Here is a 20,129-nt window from a genome sequence, read left to right as displayed (position 1 = left end):
TATTAACAATTACCCCCTCAATTTATCTCTTTTCTCTCACCGTTTACTGCAGACACCTAGGAGAAAACAGTATGCACCTTCCATGCTTTGCTTAGAGACCTCAGTGGAACGTCCAAGTTCATTGCTCCTAACCCCACTCCAGAGTAGAATTCAGCCACGTCCCCTGACTCTTGATAACCAGGATTGCCTTACCTCAACACTCCAATAACACGGTCATCATTTCCTTCTAAAGTCTCAGCAGAAGCACCTTGAATGTCCATATTTCTAACAACAGCTCTTCGAAACTATTCAGGCTTTTTATCTTAAGCAAAAGTCTCCCAGCCTCTACCCATTACCCAGTTCCAAAACCATTTCCACATTTTTAGGTATTTGTTAAAGCAGCACCACACTTTCTAGTACCAACAGCTGTATTGGTTTCCTGGGGTTCCAATTGCAAATTATCACAAATTGAGTAGCTTAGAACAACAGAAATTTATTCTCTCAAGGTTTTAGAGGCTAGAAGTCCAAGATCAAGATTTCAAGAGGGCCCAGCTCCCTCTGAAACTCTGGGTGTTAGAATCCATCCCTGCCCTTCCCAGCTTCTGGTGGGAGCTGTGGATGCTTGGCACTTCTTAGCTGAAAGCTGCATCCCTCTGGTTTCTGCCTTCCTTGTCACATGGCCTTCTTCCTGTGAATTTCTTCTCTTCTTTCAAAGATCCCAGTCATGTTGGATTAAGGGCTGTCTCTACTCCAGTATGACTTTATCTTAACTAATGACATCTGCAATGACCCCGTTTCCAAATAAGGTCACAATCTGAGGCGCTGTTGTTAGGATTTGAACATATTTAGTTGGAGGACACAATTCAACCCCTGAAAAGAATCATCAATATAATAAACAGAGGATGTTATAAGAGCAAAGAAAAGAGACCGCCATTCCGATCTGGGGTGCTTGGGAAGACTGTCCGTGAGGAGGTGGGGCTTAACTAGTCTACATTGTTGAGTAGGAGTTGCTTAGGCCAATATAAAGAAAACAGATGTTTTACCAAGGTTCAATCAATTGCATAAAATGTGGGAAACGCAACCTGTGCTGATGGTAGTGGATAAATATCAGGACACCTTTCAGAGAAGGCGAGATCCTTGAATTGATGAGAATGTGTGATGTCTTTATGGCAGCTATTATGACACAGGTTATAGTTGAACCAGTGGAGCTGAATAAGTCACCCAGGTTAGTCAGATATGCAGAGCTAATAAGAGAACAGGAAGATGTTTCAGTGGAATTTGGGGGAAATGCAATCAGTGAGGGTAGAGAACAGTTTCAAGTGTTCTTGCTGTGGTTGGGAAGGAGAGGTAGAATGATAGCCAGGGGGCCTGAGTGGGTGGAGTGCATTCTTTTTTTAATTTTAAAAATTGAGATACAGTACACTGAGGTAGGTGTACTTAAGGAGAAAAAACTGTTGAAAGGTTACATGAAAGATAACAAAGAGAGGGAATCCATGAATAACTTATGGGGTATGGTTTTTGAGAGAGCTGAGATTCAGAGCATAGATGGCAGGACTCACTTTGGACAGGAGACTAGAATTATGCAAAATCACTATAAAAAAAGGTCCAGCTTTGATGATATTCTCTCAGTGGTTGTCAGAGTAATTTCAGGCCTCTTTCATGTTCTTTGCAATGAAAAAAGATCCAAGAAACAGAAGCCATGGCATAGATCTGATCTCGAATTGGTCGTTTCCTGTGATCTCAATGAGAAACACCTCCTTGGGTCCAACTGTGTCAACCCGGGAGCCGGCCTGGAAATGAACTTTTCTCTGACTCTCAGGCTTGCTCCGCTGAGGGATGGGAAAAGCTAATCTCTTGCAAAGCGCAACCCCAGTCAACAAGAAACAGTCTCAAAGTGGCAATCTTATTCACGGTTATTCACTCCCCTTACCAAGACTCTGTTTTAGAGCTTTCTGAAAGAAGTCTGGTTTTATTTTATCCTATGTGCATTAATAACTGAATTCTATTTTATATTAAAACCCTGGCAGTTCTTAAATAACATTCTATCATATGGTAATAAATAAATCAAATATTTATTTATTAAATATCACATAAAAGAATACAGCTGAAGAACTCTAGTCTTCCTTGTTTTGTTTTTTTTTTTTGCGGTACGTGGGCCTCTCACTGTTGTGGCCTCTCCCGTTGCGGAGCACAGGCTCCGGACGCACAGGCTCAGCGGCCATGGCTCACGGGCCCAGGCGCTCTGCGGCGTGTGGGGTCTTCCCGGACCAGGACATGAACCCGTGTCCCCTGCATCAGCAGGCGGACTCTCAACCACTGCGCCACCAGGGAAGCCCCTTCCTTGATTTTTATTTTCATTCTTGTAGGCATTTGTCGTGATTTGAATTGATGTATTGGTTCTGTTTGTGTGTTTACCAACAGAGAAGTTTGTTCATAGCTGCCATTATATGAAGCAGATATTAAAAAGGTAAATGGGAAGAAAGAACAATTGATTGTTTTCCATGTGTCTGTTCATGCATTTATGATGTTTTCTCATTAGTTATACTTCACATAGTCTTTCAGAATTTTCTTTGGTTTTCTTTATAGTGTTCCTGCCTAGACAAAAGAACATATATAAAACAAAATATGGAATACTAGGAAGAGATCCTTTATATTCTATTAAAATTAGAACTACCTCAAAATCACTAATCATCGTTAATTGTGAAAAGCAGTAACTAATTTCCAGATGTTTCAATTATAGGAATAGTTTCTTCTCTTTAAATCATTTGATAAAAAATGAAATCTTAAAATGTAGATGCCGCCACTTTGCTCAGTCTTTCCTAAGGTTTTTCTTCATTTGTTTATCACTACTTGACACCTCCTTCTTTACCTGCTCTTCCAAGCTCAGGACTTGGGTTATTTTAACCTCCTTTGTAACCTCCATATTCTGTGAGGACGACTTCATAAACTTCACACAATTTCCGCTCATCTCCCTCCGTCCTCTCGAATTTTCCTTCTCTTCTTCCTCATTACACTCCACATCCACGTTTCCATTTGCTTACTGGAGCATTGGTTTGATATTAGTTAAATATTATTTTAGGTCTGGGCTGAGAGAGGCTCAGAGATGAATGGGATTTATCCCTGTGCTCAAATCGGTTATGATAAACAGCCAATAAACCAATAGACCCACGGTGACCAACAGAAGTGGATCAGGGTTTAGCTTTGGGAGCACAGAGGAAGTGGTGGCAGCGCACCTGAACGAGCAAGAGACCAGGAGCATCCTTAGAACCGACACATTTGAACCGTCTGTTGAATGAGAGCAGGTTTTCGCAGAGCATTTAGGGCTTCGGAAAGGGATTTGTGAAGAGCAACCTCAAGTGCAACACGTTTAGGGAAAAAATAACCGCTTTGGAATGACGTCAGCACAGTAGTCAGCACGGAGGACCCTCCTATACAGTCTGAGTGTCCTGGGTTTAAAGTCCTGCCAGGCAGCGTGGAGGAGGAGGGGGTTATGGTGAGGCTGAAGGTGGGGAGATGAATTTGAGGGCTGCTGTGTCAGTATAAGAGACTAGGAGGGGAGCACGGGCTAAGACACTGTTTTCACTCTGCCCGGTCACCTCCATCCTGGTGTAAATGACAAGATCTGCGCCCCCCACCCCCACGCCTCACAGCACTGACGTCTCAGCATCACAACCGCTGCCCCGCCCCCCAGTCCTGCCTACAGTGGATTCTCCTCATTCATTCAGCGGATGTTGGAGTTGTGGTTTCTATGTTCCATGCGCCAGTGTAGGTGTGGAAACGTGGCAGTGAACAAAACAAAGACTGTAGTAGGGGTTTATCTTCTCGTGGAGAGGACAGTCACTAAGTAAGCAATCGTATAAATAAATAGTGCACTAGATTGCAGTCAGCGGTATTGAGAATGAAGACAGCAGGGTGAAGGGTGGAGCGGTTGGTGCCGGTTCACCTGGGAGGATGCACTTGATGGGATGTCGCAGCTGCAGGGGCCTGGAGGAAGTGGCAGGGAGCAAACCATGAGAGGCTGTGCGAAGAGGTCCCGGGAGAGGGCCGGCAGGGCCCTGCATCCTGCTCTGGGGCATCATTGACACCGGGAGGGCATTTGACACTCTGAGGCTGGACAGCATCACCTTGGAAGAGACCGTATGGAGAAAAGTGCTCTGAAGTCTGAGGCTCCGTGCCTTCCAAAATGTATGGATTGCAGGAGAAATCAGCTGGAACCAACAGAAGAACCAAAAAGTATCACTGGTGAGGAAAGAGACGAGAGAAGGGGGAGATCTGAAAGGCAGAGGAAGCCGTGTGCCCAGAGAGAGAGGAGATGGTCAGCGTCGTCTTAGTTTCTATTGCAGTCCCGTCTGGGATCACAGGCTCAAGGCGAAGTGCACCTGCTGCTCCCACTGTCCAGTGGTCAGGGATCCGGGCACAGCTTGTCTCAAATACGGTCACCTTGGGGTGGGATATTCCACATGTGAAGTTTGGGAGGACACGATTCAGTCCATAGCAGACATACAGCATGGGGAAATTAGGTCATCAAAAAGCTTTTAAAGAGTTTTAAATGGCAACAAAATATTATCCTGAATGTACGTAACACATTTTTTTAACCAATGATTCGTATTTGGACATGTAATCTGTTTTTGTTTTTAATATAACATTGTCGTACACATTCCTATGCATGGATATCTATTGATATGACTTATTTCCTTAAGCCCTACTTAGGCAAAAGGATGTAAATGATTTAGGCTTTAATACATACTGCTGAATGGCCCTCCCAGAAGGGCTGCAATATATGAAGTGTTATTGACCTGGAAAACAGAATGCCTGTGTCATGTCTGCCAACATTTGACTCAGTTAAAATTCCCAAAGATATGCTGCAATTACTGCAAACAATTTTCTTGAGAGTCCATTAGTGAAAACCTAAAAAAACAAGAGCAGGTTCATAAGATGTGTCATGATATGGTCTGCTCTTGGAGAGTTCAGCAAGGGAGAAAAGAAAGAGCCCTCTCCATTTATAGGACTGAGGGATGAATTTACTTTACAATGGTACTATTTGAAGAAATGGCTAATTATCTTTCAAGTGCCCACCGTGCACATCCCCCAGATACCTGCCAAGATTGCAAAGCACTAGAGCCAAGAGTGAGTCCCTGGAGTTTAAAGGAGATGAGACAGTTTGCAGGAAGATTCACAGTGATTCTTAGTGATGAGTAAACTCAAATAGTTCAGTAATTTCATTCAGTTGGATCCATATTTCCAAATTCAGTTAATGATGTTTGAAGATTTTCACATGTAACGGAAAACCTTGTGGCTTTGCTGTATATTATAATGAAAGCTATCATTTTTGGCGCCAGAGTAAAACGTCACACAATTCGTTATGGCATTAAGGTAATATATTGTTCTATAAGGTCCCCGTTGAGATGGTTAGGATCATCAGTCAATCAATAAGCATCTATGAGGCAAATCTTTGTTCTGTGCGATGCTAGAAATCAGGAAGTGTGAGAGCCCCAACGCTGAAAGAGGCATCAGCTAACTCACTCAGCAGTTGTGGTGGTGGTGAAGAAGAAGGGCATTTGGAGGGGAAAGGGACGCTCACATTGGGGATTGCTTGTCCCAGCTGTACCATGGTCACAGTTTCTTCTGAGGGTAAAGAAGTGCTATAGGTGACGCACCCTCCATCAGCCAGACTCCCTGTGAGTGTTCATCTTGAGCATGTATGTGTGTGTGTGTGTGTGTGTGTGTGTGTGTGTGTAGATTTCTACCTCCTAAGCCAAAGCAGAATAGAATTTTATTTTATTTGTATTAAAATTCCACAAGACCACTTATGACATCTTTTAATAAGGGTCACTTGCCAACACATTTTTAAAAATTTTGCTGGTAAAGAAAAATCTTGCTTGTTTTTGTCCTTGGTAAAAGCTCTTTTCTTTCAGTGCTCTGATGGTTTAATTCCCTTTTTATGCCTTCCATACTTTACGTTGGGAATAAAGCTGTGATGTTGGTAATCTGGTTCTTCCCTGTGGCTAATTTAATATTTCTTTTTGTTTATACTATTATAAAGTTTCAATGTGATATTTTAGGGGTGGTTGTCTTCTTAATTATCTCTATTATTTTAATTTTCCTGAATCTGAAGGGTTAGTTATTTCAACAATTTTGGAAAATTATTAACCATTATGTCTTTAAATAGTGTCTCTCCACTGTTACATTTTTGAGATATGATGACCTTGAAACTGACTTAATCTTCCTCGTTGTTCTAGAAAATTTTGTTATTATCCTTTCAGAGATGGCTTCTGGCCAGGCTGTCTATTCTCACCTTTCAGAACTCAGAGTAGATGCACGTTAGTGTCTAACCTCTCATAACCTCCACATCTGGGTTGTTTTTATTCCACTTGCAGAGTATTTGCTTGAGATCTGCCTAATTCACTGATTTCACTGGTTTCACTGCTCAGCTCTTCATTAATCCTTGGTTATAACGTATGCCATTTTTATAAGATCGTCTTATTCTTTTTCAAAGCTATCTGATAAATTTTGATAGTCTATTCTTACAGCTTCTTTTTCTAATTCACCGTTCAATTTTTTAAACATATTCTACCTAGTCATTTTGTGTTTCATAGTTGCCAATGATAATTTCAGTGGTTTACAGTTCTGATTCTGTACGTGTTCCAATGTTATTAGTATCTGCCGATTGCTTTGTTTATGCTAATACTTCTTCACAAATGATGTCCTTTACCATTTGTTTATGCTTTTGACTGTGTTCTCATTTTCCATTTATCTTTGTCTCTGGGATTCTTGGTGTCCGGTTTGGTCATAATTAGAGCTGTTTACTAATATTCCGTGTCTCTCACTTAGCATAATGTCCACAGGGTTCATCCATATTGTCACAAATGTCAGAATTTCCTTATTTTTTACGGTTGAATAATATTTCATTATATGTATATACAACGTTTTCTTTATCCATTTATCTGTCAACAGACTTAGGTTTTTTCCCTGGCTTAGCTGTTGTAAATAATGCTACAGTGAACATGGCAGTGCAGGTATCTCTTTGAGATAATGATTTTATTTCCTTTAGATATACATGCAGAAGTGGGATTGCTGGATCAAATGGTAGTTCTGTTTTTAATTTTTGGATGAAATTTCATACTGTTTTCCATAGTTACTGTACCAATTTACATTCAACAGTGTGCAAGGGTGAGCACATATTTATGTGACTGTTGGCCATTTGTATGTCCTCTTTGGAAATATATCTAGACAGGGCCTTTGGCTATTTTAAAATCAGATCATACGATTTTTTTTCTGTTGAGTTGTATGAACTCCTTATATATTTTGGATGTTAACCCATTATCAGATAGAAGGTTTGCAAATATTTTCTTTCATTCTATAAGTTGCCATTTCATTTTTTAAATTATTTCTTTCACTGTGCATAAACTTTTTAGTTTGATGTAGCCCCGCTTGTTCACTTGTTTATTTTTGCTTTTGTTACCTGTGCTATTGGTGTCAGAAAATCCAAAAATCATTGCCATGACCAAGTTCAAGGAGCTTTTTTTCCTGTATTTTCTTGTAGGAGTTTTACCATTTTAGGTCTTATGCTTCTCCAAATTTGTAAAACATTAGCTCGTCTAAGAATGTTTTCTTGGGATCCTACTAAAAGGAAAATACTTTCACCTGCCCCTGGATTCCCAGAGCACTTTGGACTTCCATGTCATTTATTACTTTCTGATGTGCAGCATATATAAGATTCTTCTCTTCTACTTAACTATAAGCTCATTTCTGTCTGAATTCACTTCAGCGATATTTGTCAAAGTGGTGTCCACAGGACGTTGTGTGTGTGTTGGGGTCGGGGGAGTGAGACCCTCTTAGCAAGTCTGAGAGGCCAAAACTATATTCATGATAACACTAAGTTTTTATATCCCTGTTGGACTGTGTTTACATTTGCACCAGGTGCAAGAGCAATGGCGAGTAAAACTAGTGCCTTAGCATGAACCAAGGCAGTGGCACCAAACCATAGAGTAGTCACAATATTTTTCACTTCCACACACTCAGAGGTTAAAAAAGAACTACAGTCACAGTGTCAGCCAGGCTGTGTTATCCTCCTGAGTTTGGGGTCTTTCTCCAAGTGCGTTTGAGTCATTGGCAGAATCCCTTTCCCTGTGTGTAGGACCAGTTTCCCCATTCCCTGTGTGTGTGTCAGCCACTGGTTGCTCTGAGCTTATAGGGGGTGTGGGCATCTCCCAGCCAGGCAGCTCCCTTCTGCAAAGCCGGAAGAAGGGTGTGAATCTCTGACCCTTTGTGAGAGTTCCTACCTGACCAAGACTGGCCGCCTAGGACAATCCTTCTCAGATTGCTTAACTCAAAATTAATTGACTTGGGACATTACAGCTGCAAAATCCCTTCACCTCTGTCATCTAATGGAACCTCATCGCATGAGTAAGATATCAATACATCAAGGCCACGAGCTCAGCCCACAGTCACAGGGAGGGCGTCATCCACAGCGTGCACCAGGGCAGGAACTAGGAGCTATTCCAGAATTATTCCCGCTGCAGCCCGTGAGCTTATACTCTAGTTTAGGGTTCCCGACTTGGCCAAGGTTCAGCTTTCTCCGGCAAGTTTACTAGGTAGCCATATTTATAGGTTTCTGTTTAAATCTGAATCAGATTCAGAATCTGAATGTATCTCGTGAATCAGATGTGTCTTTGTTGAACTATACCAGCAACTCCTGTGCAGCCAGCTGCGTGTCCCTCCCTGGATCTTCCCCTGAGAATCACTGCTCTATTCAGTGCGACATCTCACCTGGCTGTCCCTTCACTAAAGTATTATTTTCCAAACTACAGTTGGGTTCACAAGAGGACAGATCACATAAATGGGATCATTAAAAATTAAGAGGCCGAAGCAGCAACATCATTCTAGCCTTGAGAATCGGCAATCTGTTGCTGAGGCCTTGATTTATAGAGGCCAGCCCTTCTCCCGCATTATAAAACTGAGTTAATAGCTATGTCTCATTAAAAATAGTAATCACCTCTTGGCATCAAATCAATAGGCTTTTCCTCACAAGGAATGCTCTTAAATATTATCAATGATTTAAACTTGGAATCTAATTCTAAAGGCTGCAACATTGGCAGTTTAGATCTAAATGCCAACTACTGGCAGACACAATTTTGGGCAGATTACCAAATATACTTTTGTGCTTCTTCTATAGCCAATTTCCCTAAAATCTGTTCTACAGAAATTAATCTTATGACATTAGCTATTTGGGATATAGTTACTACCTTATTGCTTCTTTTTTTGGTTTTTGGATTATTTTCATTGACATATAATTGACTTAAAATATTATATTAGTTTCAGGTATACAACATAGTGATTCAGTATTTTTATACATTACCAATTGGCCACCACCATAAGTCTAGTTGCCATCTGTCACCGTACAAAGCCATTACAGTATTACTGACTATATTCCCTACACGGTACATTCATCCCTGTGACTCATTTGGTTTGTAACTGGAAGTTTGCACCTCTTAATCTCCCTTACCTATTTCACTCATCCTCTAGCCTCTCTCTTCTGGCAATCACCTGTTTGTTCTTTGTATACGTAACTCTGTTTCTGTTTTGTTATCTTTGTTCGCTTGTTTTTTTTTTTTAAGATTCTGCATATAAATGATATACATCATTTGTTTTTCTCTGTCTGACTAATTTCAATCAGCATAATACTGTCTAGGTGCATCCATGTTGTAACTGCAAATGGCAAGATTCCAGGCTTTTCTGTGGCTGAGTAGTATTCCATTGTATATCTCTACCACAGCTTCTGTATCCATTCATCCATTGATGGGCACTTAACGTTGCTTTCATATATTGGCCATTATTAATAATGCTTCAATGAACCTAGGAGTGAATATATCTTTTCTAATTAGTGTTTTTGTTTTCTTTGGAAAAATACCCAGAAGTCAATTTGCTGGATCTTCTGATACCTAGACTGAATATTTTTAATTTTTTGAAGACCCTCCATACTGTTTTCTATAGAGGCTGCACCAATTTACATTCCAACCAGTAGTATACTAGGGTTCCTTTTTTCCCACATCCTCACCAACACTTGTTATTTGTTGTCTTTTTGATTTGTTATTTCTTGTTTCTTTGATTTTTGTTATTTGTTGTCTATTTGTTAGTCATTCTGACAGGTGTGAGGTGACATCTCATTGAGGTTTTGATTTGCATTCCATGGTGATCAGTGTTGCTGAGCACCTTTTCATGTGCCTGTTGGCCATCTGTATGGCTTTGGAAAAATGTCTGTTCAGATTCTTTGCCCATTTTGTACACTGGTTGCTTTTTTACCCATATTAAGTTCCTTGTATATTTTGGATATAAACCCATTATTGAATATATCGTTTGCAAATACCTTCTCCCATTCAGTAGGCAGCCTTTTTCTTTTGTTGTTAGTTTCTTTCATTGTGCAAAAGCTTTTCAGTCTGATATGGTCTGTTCTGTTTATTTTTGCTTTTGTTTCCATTGCCTGAGGACACATATCCAAAAAATATTACCAAGACTAATGTCAGAGTAATGTTTGACTAATGTCAAGACTAATGTTTATAACTAATGTTATGAACATAATGCTTATGTTTTCTTCTGAAATTTTTTGGTCTCAGGTCTTACATTTAAGTCTTTAATCCATTTTGAGTTTACTTGTGTATATGGAGTGGGAAAGTAGTCCAGTTTGATGCTTTCGCATGTAGCTGTCTGGTTTTCCCTATACCATCTATTGAAGAGGCTGTCTTTTCCCATTGCATATTTTTGCCTCCTTTGTTGTATTCTTATCTCTCCTCTTGATGATTCACAAGGCTTTGAGAGAAACTGACAAGAAAATGTCATAAAATTATATGTGATATAAGTGTGAATGAGACGCATGTGTTCCTTACGGATAAAGTGAGTAAATTTCAGTGTATAGATTTCACTCTTTCTCTTTTGAATGCTCACAGGCCTTTATTTTTGCTTTCTGCATCTAGACTACCCTCCAGAATGTTGAGATTGCCAGAGAAGTGACCTCCGCAAGAGGAAAATATTACTCCACTGAAATTCAAGTAAGACCGTTACTTTTCAATAAGTCATTGTGAGTAAAGTTATTGCTCTGCCAGAGAACGTTGTTTATTACCTACTTAGAATTTCCCAACATCAGGTATTGTATGTGTTCACTTCACATTATGCAAAGCCCATTCTACAGGATTTCAAAGTATCGTACCCTGCAAACCCCGACTGCGCCCAGGACAGGTCAGATGTTATAAATGACGAGTGGGGCAAAGGCAGTTGTAAAGGGGGTGATGGAACTTCATTTAGGGTGGCTATTCCTAGCCTCGACACACCTTCTGCAATCACAGGAGAGGATAAATGAGGAGGACAAATGCTACACTTGGTCTATAACACACACTCTACCCGCATCGCCTGCTGTCACACGGAGTACTTACAAATCACATGTCTCAGCGTGCACTGTTGATGGATTTCTTACAGTCTCTGCCCTGACCTCTAGAATTTCACTTGTGCCTCCCACGTGTTTGTCCACATTTAGAGCTAGACTGGCTTTTCCCATCTGAATGGAAAACAGCCCCACGAACAAGAGCACAATGGGCAGCCGCTGTGTGAGCCGCCCTTGCAGCTGGGTCCCCTGCCCCTGGATGGCGCGTGCTGCCCTGCCCACCAGGCTAAGGAGGTCTCAGCCTTCCTGGGCATTTTCCTTCTAATTGCCCAAACAAGGTTATTATAATACAAATACGTAATATCTGAACTGGTAAGTTTGAAGCTATTGCTGCTTTTCTGTGCTGTGAAGATGTTTGAGACCTTTGACCTTGTACTTTGATTCATCTGTCCCTGCTCTGCCCCCTCTTTGTGTTAAATGTCACATCTGCTCACAGGAGGTAGCTTCCGTTGGCCCATTTGCCTCCGGACTTGTTATTCAAATTCCCAGTCCTTTCAGGCATATTTGTGATGTTAGAAGCACTGGCTTCACTAGTAAAACATTTCTACTTCTAGTTGTGCCGACTGTATTGTCTATCACGGAAAAAATGACACAATTGTCAAATGCAAAGACGCTTAGTCTTGAGTCCAAGACTGACTTCATATTCAAGCAACTTTCTTCATGCTTTCTAACTCTGCTCTGCACTCCACCAGCCTTGCTTACAAGGGGACCTGATGACTCTACAGCCAGGGGGAGGTGTGGCTCCAGCCCTGGTGTCTGGGGACCCTGATCTCTGAGGTGGAAATGAGGAATGCTGACTTCCGTTACGGTTTTCACTTATTGCTATTTCCATGAGAGTTTGAAGGAAAACACTCTAGTTTCTCTCTGTGACTCCAGCATCTACTATCATGCCAACATGTACAGGGTCCCAATAAATATTTCAGAAAAATTAATAAGTTGATGACAGTGTTTCTGGAGTTGCATTCTGTGTATTTCAAAGACATCCTCCCATAGATAAAAGTCTGCTATGTTAGGGTAAATTCCTCTGATTACTCTCCTTTCCAGCTCCCAGTCAGTATGGGTGGATTCTGGAAGCTCGTGGCATTGCTTTCCTAAATGGACAGATTTTAGTATAGGCTGCTTTAGTCTTGATAATCCCATCTCTCCCTTATCTGGAAAATTCAGTCAAGAGAAAGTTGGATAATTCTGGCTGCTGAAGACCTATTGGCAGCCTCTCAGGGCTTAAAACACAGTATGTTTATGCATCTGTGTCTGGCTGTGAAGAAGATTCACAGGAAAGTCTTAAGGTCACTGTGAGATACCTTTGGTGATAAAGGAAATAACGAAAAGTTCTAAAATAAAGTCTCATACATGTTATCACTTTAAATGCTGAGTGTGGTATCGTAGCTGCAGGACAGAACTGGAGGAACCCTGGAATGTGGCAGCTAAACTGTTGAGGCTGTGATGCTCTCCTGTGAGTGTGGACCGAGTTCTCCTACTTCCCACCTCCACTCGGCCCTCCTACTTTCTGCACTGCAGCTGCCTTCCTTGCTTGCAGGCTGGAGTAATCCTGGGGATGGCCACCCTGTGCCCAGGTGATAAAGCCTCTGCTGCAGTCGGTGCCTTGTCTCCTAACGTCCCTGAGGGCTCCCCTCCGCTGTGTACAAGGGCCCATCGGTAGCATGGCCTCTGCCGTTCCCACAGAGCAGGAGTCATCAAAGTCCAGCTGGTCCAGCCTCGTTGGTTTCCTGAGCAGACTCAGAGATGCTGGTACCAAGCCGAAGTGCAGGGCTCCAAGCTCACTGGGCAAACACTGACCTTGAAACAGGGGCAGGGCTGGCTTCATGGGAGGGGGAGCCACCGTGCACTCACAGGCACCAACAGCGCAGCCGCCACTGGTATAATCTGCATTCCAGTTCCCTCTGTGCCGCCAGGTTCCACAGGATTTGACAAACGCACCGCTATAGCATCAGAGAGAGGACTTTCACCACCTGCAAATATTCCCTGTGCTTCACCTACTCAGCTCTCCTCCTTCTAACCTTCTGGAAACCACTGATTTCTAATCATTTCTGCAGTTTTACCTTTTCCCAAGTGTCCAGTGTTTAAGCCTTTTCACCTGGCTTCTTTCACTGAACAATATGTATTTAAGATTCATCATGTCTTTTTGTGGCTTGATAGGTGATTTTTTTAAGCTGAGTCATATGCCACTCTGTAGATGTACGTTTATTCCTTCGTCTGTTTGTTTATTCACTCAGCTAAGAGGGAAATTATGAAGAAAGCTATTATAAACATTCAGGTGCAGGTTTAATACATTTTGAACCATTTGGTTGAATACCTGCTAGTGCAACAGCTGCATCCATGGTAAGAATAGAGACAGTTTTGTAAGAAGCTGTAAAGCTGTCGTCCAGTTCCTGCCAACAGTGAGGGGAGTGCCTGATGTTCTGTATCCTCGCCAGCAACTGGTGGCGTCAGCTGTGACATTTTTTGTTTATTTTTAATATTAAACTTTTATAGTGTCTTTGTAAAATTAGGAACCCAAACATTTACAAGACACTTTAAAATATCCTCTCGGAGTAAGTAGAGATGTTTTCTTCCAAAATAAAAGTTTATTAACACTCTCCCAGGCGAATACACATTATGAGCAATACTTGGTAGGGGACACTGACATTAAAGAGTTAAGAACAGAAGATTTAAGTGGTTATAATTTATGCAGGTTCTATGAGGGAGAGTCTAAGAAGCCATGGGAGAAACTGAGTGAGATTTCTTGTTTCTTCTCCTTTTCCACCTGCCCCCTCCTTCCTCCCTCTCTTTCCACACACACACACACACACACACACACACACACTAAGAACCTTAAGGAAATTGTAGGTGGTTGCCTAGCATGTAAGTTTTGGAGCTAATAAATTAGAAAATGCAGTTTAAAACAAGACAAGTGAATGCACAAATGAACAGATACAGTACGGAGCCTCTTCAAGTCATAGTATATACTTCGTCAACGTTTATTCCACGTTGTCCTCCGCTTCTCTGCCAAGTGCAGCCACACCACTGGACATTTCTGACTTCTTGAGATTCCAGTTTTTCATAAAGTCTGTAACCACCACTCTTTCTCTCATTTCACCCATTTTCTGGTGTTTATCTTTATTGCTGCTATCTGGATCTAGTTTTGTTTCATCCTAAATCTCATCTTTCCTCAATGCTGTGAACTCTGTGTGGTACTAATTATTCAAGGGAATCCTCTTCCCTCTGTTAAAAGCCTTCTTACCATGCAAGACCCAAACACAAATCCCACCATCTTGCACAAAGTTTTCAGGCGTCCTAATCCTAATTAAGTACATTTTTCTGTTCATTTGCATGATAACATTTTAGATTAGGTTTGTCCGTTTTCCCTACCAGAGTGTGAAATCTTAGAGAGAAAGTCTTGCATTTTGCTTTATTTCTGATAGTCCTTGTTCAGCCCTAGCTATTTGATGTCTGAGCCCTGGGTCTCCAGGCTAACGCTGCTGGCGCTGACCACCCTGGACCAGGTGTCCAGTGAACTTAACCTGCCTCAGACCTATGTCCCTATACCTTTTCCAGTCTCCACACCCATTTCTTTGCACCTCACAACCCTGAGATATTGCGCCCGGTTCTTTGAACCTGATCCTTGTGTTTGATTTTCCTAATGGACTTTAACATAAATGTGACCCCTGGTCCTTTTAGTTATCTCGATACAATTCTATCATCCGCCTTTGCACAAACTAAAGCTCCAAGAACCACCACCTGGATAGCATTTTCCTGTTCCACCTCCACAGATTGGCAGAGGGCGCTCAGCAGGTGCGTTAAGGCGCTATTTACGCAGTGTGCATGCTTATTATGTGTTTAATTGAATTGCGCTGAACTGGTATTTACATCACTGCTTCAACAAGTCACCATCCTGAGTATTTAAAGAAGAAAATAACACTAGTACAATGGACAATGGTTAATAGCTTTCTTATTCCTTTTTTACACTTTATTTCTTTTTTAATATGGTTGCTAATATGTGTATAAAAATGTTCAAGGTAAGGAAATGATGCGAAATTTCATCTGTAAGAACGGCGCTGCGCACAGCGTCCCTGTCTGTGCCGGGGCTCCAAGCGCTGGCTGGTCTGTCCCATCACGCGGCACTGGTGGAGCAGCCAGCCTGACTGCCTGGAGCCGGTGCTGAGGGGCTCTGCTTCTGAGTCCAACTCAACACTAGCAGTTTTCTCCCCACATTAGGTACATGTTCATTCCAGAACCCAAAGACAGCCCAGCAGAAATAGTACAAGGCGCCGGAAACAGCAACCTGTCCTTTACTGTGAAAGGGACTGTTGACAGTCTCCACCCACCTGGGCCCTAGAAACTTGGGAGGAACATACTGAATCCAACACGGATAAGATGGATTTATGGGTGAAATTAATAGAGTGGAAATACTTGCTCACTGTTAGCCTATGGCTTTATTGTGTTTTCTAAAATACGCTTAGATGTCATAAGATCAATCGGTGTTTCTCAAAATAGAGCACACACTAGAATCACCCGGATGGCTGGTCACAGCTCAGGTTTCTGGGCCCCTGGCCCAGAGTTTCTGATTCAGTAAGTGTGAGCTGGAGCCTGAGAATTCGCATTTCTCAAAGTTCCCGGGTGCTGCTGAAGAAGGGAGCACGCTTTGAGAGCCACTAGAGACTGAGACGGGTGACTCACGTTGCAAAGCAAGGTATAAGTTGACCATGCTGCGATTTGTCAGCTGATACCTGTCTGCTTCTTCCTGAGTTTGTTCTGTGGGTAAGGGGAGCTGACAGCAGTCACACTCCAGGCTACGAGGTGCTCTAAGGCCCTGCCCAAACTCCTGCGTGTGACATTTACACAGCAGAACCGAATGCTCAGTACATTTCAGGAGAGATTCAATTTTAGTATGAATATTGAATATTCTATGCACAAAATATAGTATCTTTACAAAAAAGCATAAAAATAAAAAGAGAAAAGATTTCAAATTGATGTCAGTAGCAGACCTAAGAACTGAGGCTCTTTGACTCTTAATTCTAAATTCTTTCCTGAGTTAAGTTCTAACGTAGGCTGATTCTCCTCTAGAGAACATTTGAGTGAGGATTATCTTGTGAACAATGGGCAGCATTTGGTTACGTTATGAGCATTTTCTATTTTTAAGATTAAATTATCCGTAACAGTTGTTTGACAGCTTTCATACATCCGTTCATCAACTCAACAAACGTGTACCGAGTACCCGCTACACACCATGGATATGGTTAAGATATAAATGTGCCTCTGTGCAGCCCGCAGTCCAGTGATTTGTAACTGGGTCTTTACGGGGGAAGGCCATGCTTTCTGCTTCTGATTCTTCCTAGAACAGTTTTATATTTCACTGCGTAAGATGGTGTGTGTAGCGCAAAATTCAGCTGTTAACCGTGTTTTATGACTGAGGAGGTCGGTCAGAACAAAACTAGTAAAACTCATGTTTCACGTTTTCTGCTCCTCAAATTACAATTCAGATTGATTTTTATTCAGTGCGTCATATTAAAAAATAAAGGGATATTTTGGATTCTCTCCAAAAGATATATTTCTGTGTCACAAACTCAGATGGCTGCTGAAGCAACCAACCTGCACTACTAAATTAAGGGACGGTTGTTGTGTGCAATGAAAATTAAGTACGTACTGATTTAAGTCGCTGTTGACGACTTTGGTAGCATCAGTCGGAGGATGCCTGTTCCCAGTCTGTTGGAAATGCATAGCGCCAGTGGAACTGTTTCTCTTGAGGAAAGACATAAAGACTTGGCTATACCTAAGTAATACGTCATATTTCAAATGGATGTTCTTTTCTGTTTGAAAACCTCAGAAAGGTATAGTCACAGCAGGTTCTCTTCTTATTTTTTCCCTAACATTTGCCAGTGTCTTTATTTTAAAGGTGTATTCTTTCAATAAATCTTCTGCACCCTCTTGCAGATGTGTAAGCATGTTAACACATCCTAGCGACACAGATGGCAGAGCCTGCCCATGTCACAGATCATCAGGCTGGTCCTTTGGGGCAAGAGCTGTTAGCAAGTCAGCATCCCGGGCCAAGTGAGGGGCTGCCACCTGCTCGCTTCTGCAGTAGAGGAAGCAAGGTGGCCAGAGTGTCTGTAGGAAAAAGGTGGAGTGACAAGATAATGAGAGTGAATTGGGCTGCGGTAGAATAGTGCAATTACATTACAAATGGCCTTTCGTTGCCCACAAGCCATGCTGGGTTAGAGTACTTTCTAGAGAAGCAGTTTGTTATTTTTACTGCTCTTTTTCCAGATTTTACCAGTTCAGAAGTTTTCTGTTTTCATCTGTCTTGCCATATGTCATAAATACTCATTCTTTTTTAAAGCTGGCAGGTTTATGGGACTTTTTGTCAAAAACATTAGGCTGTTTTTTTTAATATTAGGCTGTGATTTTCCAAGAAACAAAAGGCTCAGAGAGGTGTCAAACTGCCTGTAGCTGTTTGGTGATGGTAAGAAGACCAAAATTCTACTCTAAAAATGGTATTTATTCTCAGTTTGTTTCATCAGAATCAACATTGTAAGACAAGGGAGAGCAACGCTTTGCAAATTTTTATTAATCTTGAAACCTCGAGTTCTTGGCCCTGGTTGTTCCCATGCTCCAGGTGAATGGGCCATTATTCAGTTCATTCCCCAGAGTGCAATTTGAAAGAGTTTGGCAAATCACTTACTTTGATGTCTTTGGTTAATTAACTGCAAATTGTTTTGAAAACCCCATGCGTTTAACACAGAACTATGAGGGGAACCCATTCTGGAGATGAGACCAGTGACAACAATTACTGTTAAATGTTTGTCCTCAATAAATTCGTATAGGATGACAGGACAGTAAAGGGCGGGGTCTCCACATCCCGCCGCGCTCACTTACCTCCCAGTGCTTACCAGACCCCGCGGAGTCCGAGACCATGGACACGGCTACGTGTGGCCGGATAGCTGAGAGCGGGCGGCCCAGGCCGGCCATGGATGTCCTGGCGAGAGTGCCGGGCTGCTTGGCACGCACTCTGAGCAGAGCAGAAAATGGCAAGGAGAGGTTTGTGTGTCTGATTAGTTTCGTTTGTTTTTTTTAAAGAACAAAACCGGAAGCAGTTTGTTGTCCTCAGATTCTACTGGCCTGGGAGGTGGGGACCTCTGGCTCAGCTCTCCTGTTCTCTGACTGGGAAATGGACTTCTGTTCTTTAGGCCTCAGTTATTGCACCTGTACAGTAAGGAGCTTAGCCCCGATCCACTGTGACATTCTAATCCCACTTTCCCTAAGGATTAAGGTGGCAGCCTGCAGGCATAGGCATAGGGTTAGTTTTGAGAATACAGATAAATCTGACAAATACAAAGTTAATCATGCCTTTCTCTTACAGTGTGCTCATTTGCTTTATTTATCGTATTAACAAAAGAGCTAAATCTCTATGATATTTCAAATACCTATAAACAGGTAAAGTAAGCAATGATTGTAGTATTTGTCTACAGTCTATAGTATTGTAGTATTAATTTTAAAGCAAAGCTTCATTTTTAACATTGGAAAGAATACTAAAATGTGATTCTACTTAGAAGACTTTCCTTGTGGCTTAGATTCACCTTTTGTCATTTGAAAGCTTAATTTCTTCTCAGATGCAACCAGGATGCTTACATTATTTTAGGTACCTTGTTAAAGCCTTTGAGTACTCTATCTTCCTATATTAATATAAAGATACAAATTCCTTGGTAGAAACATACATCAGTATAATTTATTTAAAATAGCTATTCTGATTTCAGTGCTGTTTTCACAAAGGGGTAATTATCCTCTTTATAAAGTACGTCACAAAACTCTAAGAGTTGAATCCATAAGATAAGGGTTTAGTGTTGTCCTTGGTAACAAGATATATGAATTATTACAATTTAATGAGTATCTTTTATGGAGGCCCTCTACTAATCGCTTTACACCTGATATTCATTTGATGATTTAGAGATGAACAAGGTGGCACGAATGAAAGGCTAAGAAAAGCTTATATGACGTTATTGTGAACAGACCCCAGCCCTGCGAATGAACAAGATTTGCTTTCAAATGAAATTTTATGCATTCTGCATTTAATTAAATCTAGAAATGGCTCAAGAGAATTATAAAGCATAACAAAGTATGCTACTTTAGAATAACCACTAGAAACTTCATTTCCAGCCACTGCCCTAATTACGAATGGTTACAAGTATCCACTGTACATCAAGGAGTTAGAAGACATACCTATAGTTTATGTTGAGGTGGAAACATTTCACTCCATGAGCTAAAATGTGTTAGAATCTCTCAGCAAAGAAAGGGTACTAGTGACCAACTTGTTGTTTTAAATTTTGACAATATATTTAATTAAAGTCTATTTTTAGAGAATCACCTCATTATGTTCTACTTTTACTCTTGCCCTTAAAATGTTTCATTGCATACCTTTTAATTTAAAATTCGTTGCATGAATTGAAGTAATGAACCAAAAGCTGTGTTGTGACTATTATTTATGTGATTAAAAAGAAAATGTTATTTGTTTTCAACGGTGAAAAACTTGATGCTTTTGACTTTAAAATATTATTTATTTATAAAATGTGCATCAGATTCCAATGTGATAAGTTCTTCAAGATATGAAAGATGGTGTACCAAAGTGGATACATTTTAGTTTAGATTTTAGAAAAAATTGGATTCAGCATGCAAAGACAAAGAAATCTAAGTGTATGTGTATCTTTGACTTGAGTTTCTTTAT

General features: G+C 41.1%; 1 protein-coding gene across 3 annotated transcripts in view; it reads left to right on the top strand.

Annotated features, from left to right (window-relative positions):
* The window catches only part of SNTG1 (syntrophin gamma 1), a 460,796-nt gene that overhangs the window by 122,018 nt on the left and 318,649 nt on the right, over positions 1 to 20,129 (top strand). For 2 of the 3 annotated variants that reach the window (XR_016388569.1, XM_089899181.1), the window contains one exon: positions 10,950 to 11,024. Coding sequence is in view for 1 of the 3 variants with exons in the window: in XM_089899181.1 (XP_089755307.1) it covers positions 10,950 to 11,024 (75 nt within the window). In the remaining 2 variants the exon portion in view is untranslated. Of the gene's footprint in view, positions 1 to 10,949; positions 20,055 to 20,129 lie in introns of those variants that run through there. The other variant, XR_016388568.1, reaches the window with a different exon arrangement.

This window comes from Delphinapterus leucas, chromosome 17 (genome assembly GCF_059928025.1).
Source record: "Delphinapterus leucas isolate spDelLeu-1000000601 "Yukka" chromosome 17, BTC_Dleu_Yukka2, whole genome shotgun sequence".
In the NCBI taxonomy this organism is placed as follows: domain Eukaryota; kingdom Metazoa; phylum Chordata; class Mammalia; order Artiodactyla; family Monodontidae; genus Delphinapterus; species Delphinapterus leucas.
Note: the sequence above shows the minus strand (reverse complement) of the source record. Positions and strands in the feature narration are given on the sequence as shown.